The sequence below is a fragment of the Etheostoma cragini genome, chromosome 21 (genome assembly GCF_013103735.1).
Source record: "Etheostoma cragini isolate CJK2018 chromosome 21, CSU_Ecrag_1.0, whole genome shotgun sequence".
Classification (NCBI taxonomy): domain Eukaryota; kingdom Metazoa; phylum Chordata; class Actinopteri; order Perciformes; family Percidae; genus Etheostoma; species Etheostoma cragini.
In genome coordinates this window covers 7,149-10,361 of record NC_048427.1, presented here as the reverse complement: position 1 = coordinate 10,361, position 3,213 = coordinate 7,149, and the positions used below count along the sequence as shown (strand labels likewise).

Below are 3,213 nucleotides of genomic sequence, written 5' to 3'. Positions count from 1 at the left end.
TCCGCCCTGAGGCCTGGAGCGAGGGGATGGAGACATGGTTTTATGAGCGCATTAGTAAAGGTAATGGGGGGGTGGGGGTGGGGGGGCTTTAAGTGGTTTAGAGAACACAAAGACCGGATCAGCTCTCTAGATCTGGTTCCATCCACATGTTTCTATCTGAATTAACTGATTTTGATGATAAATGCCGTCTGGAAACAGTCAAATTCGATGGAATTTCATGACTATCGACTCAAAGGAAATCGTCTCATCTGATTTAATCTCGATGATATTCGGCTTATGTGATTAAAGAAAAAAATCAAATAAATGCCGTAATTATTCAGGGACTTGCGAAGGAAAATTGCCGACAAAAACGTTAAAAAATGTGACAAAATTGTTTTAAAAAAGTGGACAAAAAGTCTAAAAAGTAACAAAAACGTGGAATTTTTTTCCAAAATCAATGGATATTCGGCTTGTGTGGTATCTGATTAACAATGAATAGTGATTAAGTTCTAGGTCGTTTTATGGTTGCAACCCGCCACAAAACACAGAAGAAGAAGTTGTAGTTCATGTCCCCCAGTGCTTCCTCTCTGTCTCACACTTGGGGAGGGGACAAAGACGGATGGACGTGGACGGACGAGGAGACGAGAGACATCCTGAATTTAATTCATCAGGAACTCTTGAAGGAAATGGCCGACAAAGGTTAGGACGAGCCGTGGGACGTCCTGCGGAGACAACGGAAGACGCTCAGACAGACAGACGTGTCTCAAAGAAGAGTCTCGCAGCGGTGCCGGGGGGGCGGTAAGACACGCGTTGGACTTGCGTCGTCATAGCGGTGTGTTGATAGCGTCTTTGTTGTGTTATTGTAGGCTCGATGTGTCCTATCAGCTGGAACATGAGCTCCATTACAACCTGTCCCATCGTGATCATGTGACAGAGACGCCGGCCATTTTGTGTAGAAACACGTTGTTGTTGAATGTCGTGATTCGGTGAAAATGAACGCAGACACCTTAAAGTGTCTCGGACCAGGCCCGTGTGCCGGTCTGACCCTAGACCGGCGTGTGACGTGTGCAGTGTAGACGTGCAACTCGATATTTATTCATCAAATAATCCATCAAAATCATCAAGATGAAATCAGACGAGACGACTTCCTTTGAGTCGATGTTCATGAAATTCTATCAAATTTGACTGTTTCCAAAGGCATTTTTCATCCGATTTCACTTAATTTGGATAACAACGTGTGGACGGAGACTCAGGTTTTTATCGGCTTTAAAGCCGTTGGATTGAAACTTTCACCGGAAGTTAAAACCCTAAATTCGGATAATTTGATTGACAGGCGGACGGAGACTGAGCTCGTAGGTTGAGGACGAGGTGGACGGAAGGGAGCGATGGAAATAAAGGAAAGAAATGGAGAGGGGGTAATAACAAGAGACCAAATTTGATTTCAATCAGTGGCCGGGGCTGATGTGGCACATCTGCCTACTCTCTCTGCCCCCCCCCCCCCCCCCCCCCCCCCCCCCTCTACAGCTGGGTGTACTGGAGCTCCACTAAGTCGGGGCTCGCGTCTGCGGCTGGATCCTTAAAGTAGAGTGTGGCAGTGTCCTCCCCCCGCGGGCCCGTCCGCCGGGCCCTGTGCTCGGTCACCTCTTTGGGCGCCTCCTGGCGGCAGCGGTTGCTGCTCCACCACGCCTCCAGCCCGGCCACCAGGCAGGCCAGCAGCAGGCCGGCGGCCAGGATGCAGAACACGCCGGCGAAGCTGTGCAGCCGGAGGGCGCGGCCGTCGGGGTGGGCGGCGCCGCCGTGGCTGCTGAGGTCGCAGCGGCCCGTGCGGGGCCACCACTTCTGCTTCATGATGTCCAGGTCCCCCTTCTCCTGAAGCTCCAGGATCCTGGGGGGGGGGGGGGGGGGGGGGAGAGGAACAGGTGAATCTGGAGCGGTTCCCATCCACATGTTTTTATCTGAATTAAGTGATATTGATGAAAAATGCTTTCTGGAAACAGTCAAATTTGATGGAACTTCATGAATGTCAAAGGAAATCGTCTCATCTGATTTTTCTCTTGATGATATTCGGCTTTTGTGATAAACGCTGATGGATTATTTGATGAATGAATTATGAGTTAAGATTAAGTTTTAGGGTCATTTTATGGTTGCAACTTTAAAACAAATATAATAAAACAGGGTCTAAGAAATCCTAAATTAATACAGTAGTTGTGTAAAAAAATTGATTTTATTTTATTTTATTTTATTTCTAAATTTTTTAAATTTCTTTATTTTTTGTAAACTCATAAAAAGTCGTATTATATGTATGTAAAATGATTTTTTTATGATTTTTTTATCACTTCTTCAACATTTTACTTTGGTGTTTCTCAGCATACTGAAGCCTGTTAGTCATTAGGTTGATTCCATATTTTACAGATAATCTGTTTGACGAAGTCCTCGACCCACCAGGAACTGTGAGAAACTATCAGTGGAGGACATGAATGGTGGACAGGTGGACGGGTGGACAGGTGGACGGGTGGACAGGTGGACGGGTGGACAGAAGACAACAAAGCGTCCAGCAGCATCAGGACAGTTTCCGCATGAAGACGTATCTGGAATCTGCATTACCGGCCAACACAACTTTTGTGTACAATGAAACCTTTACTCTGATGTACTAATCTAGACAGCGCTGTACTACTGGGTTTGACATGCAATTGGGACTCAAACCACCAACCTTCTGCATGGCAGACGACCCCTTTACCTCCTGAGCCACAGCCCACTTTCCGCATTACGTGTACTCTGTTTCATTGACTTTGAATAAAGTACTCTATTTTTGTCATTTATTTTAAATAGGCCCCTGTGGTGTGAACTATACTAAGCTTTCTTTCAAGATGTTCAACATATGACATAGTACAGTATATCGAAAAAAAGTCATAGTATAGCATGTGGAAAAAAAGTCATAGTACAGTATGTGGAAAAAAAGTCATAGTACAGTATGTGGAAAAAAGTCATAGTACAGTATGTCGATAAAAAGTCATAGTACAGTATGTCGATAAAAAGTCATAGTACAGTATGTTGATAAAAAGTCATAGTACAGTATGTGGAAAAAAAGTCATAGTACAGTATGTCGAAAAAAAGTCATAGTACAGTATGTCAAAAAAGTCATAGTATAGCATGTAGAAAAAAGTCATAGTATAGTATGTCAAAAAGAGTCATAGTACAATTTGTCGATAAAAAGTCATAGTATAGTATGTCGAA

The 3,213-nt window shown here is 44.4% G+C and overlaps 1 protein-coding gene across 1 annotated transcript in view; it reads right to left on the bottom strand.

The window, feature by feature from the left end:
- Positions 1–1,497: 1,497 nt before the first annotated feature.
- The window catches only part of grid1b (glutamate receptor, ionotropic, delta 1b), a gene marked incomplete at its 5' end in the record, with an annotated part of 8,765 nt that continues 7,049 nt past the window's right edge, over positions 1,498–3,213 (bottom strand). Inside the window, one exon of the mRNA XM_034859971.1 lies at positions 1,498–1,864. Coding sequence (XP_034715862.1) covers positions 1,498–1,864 — 367 coding nt within the window. The remainder of the gene's footprint in view (positions 1,865–3,213) is intronic.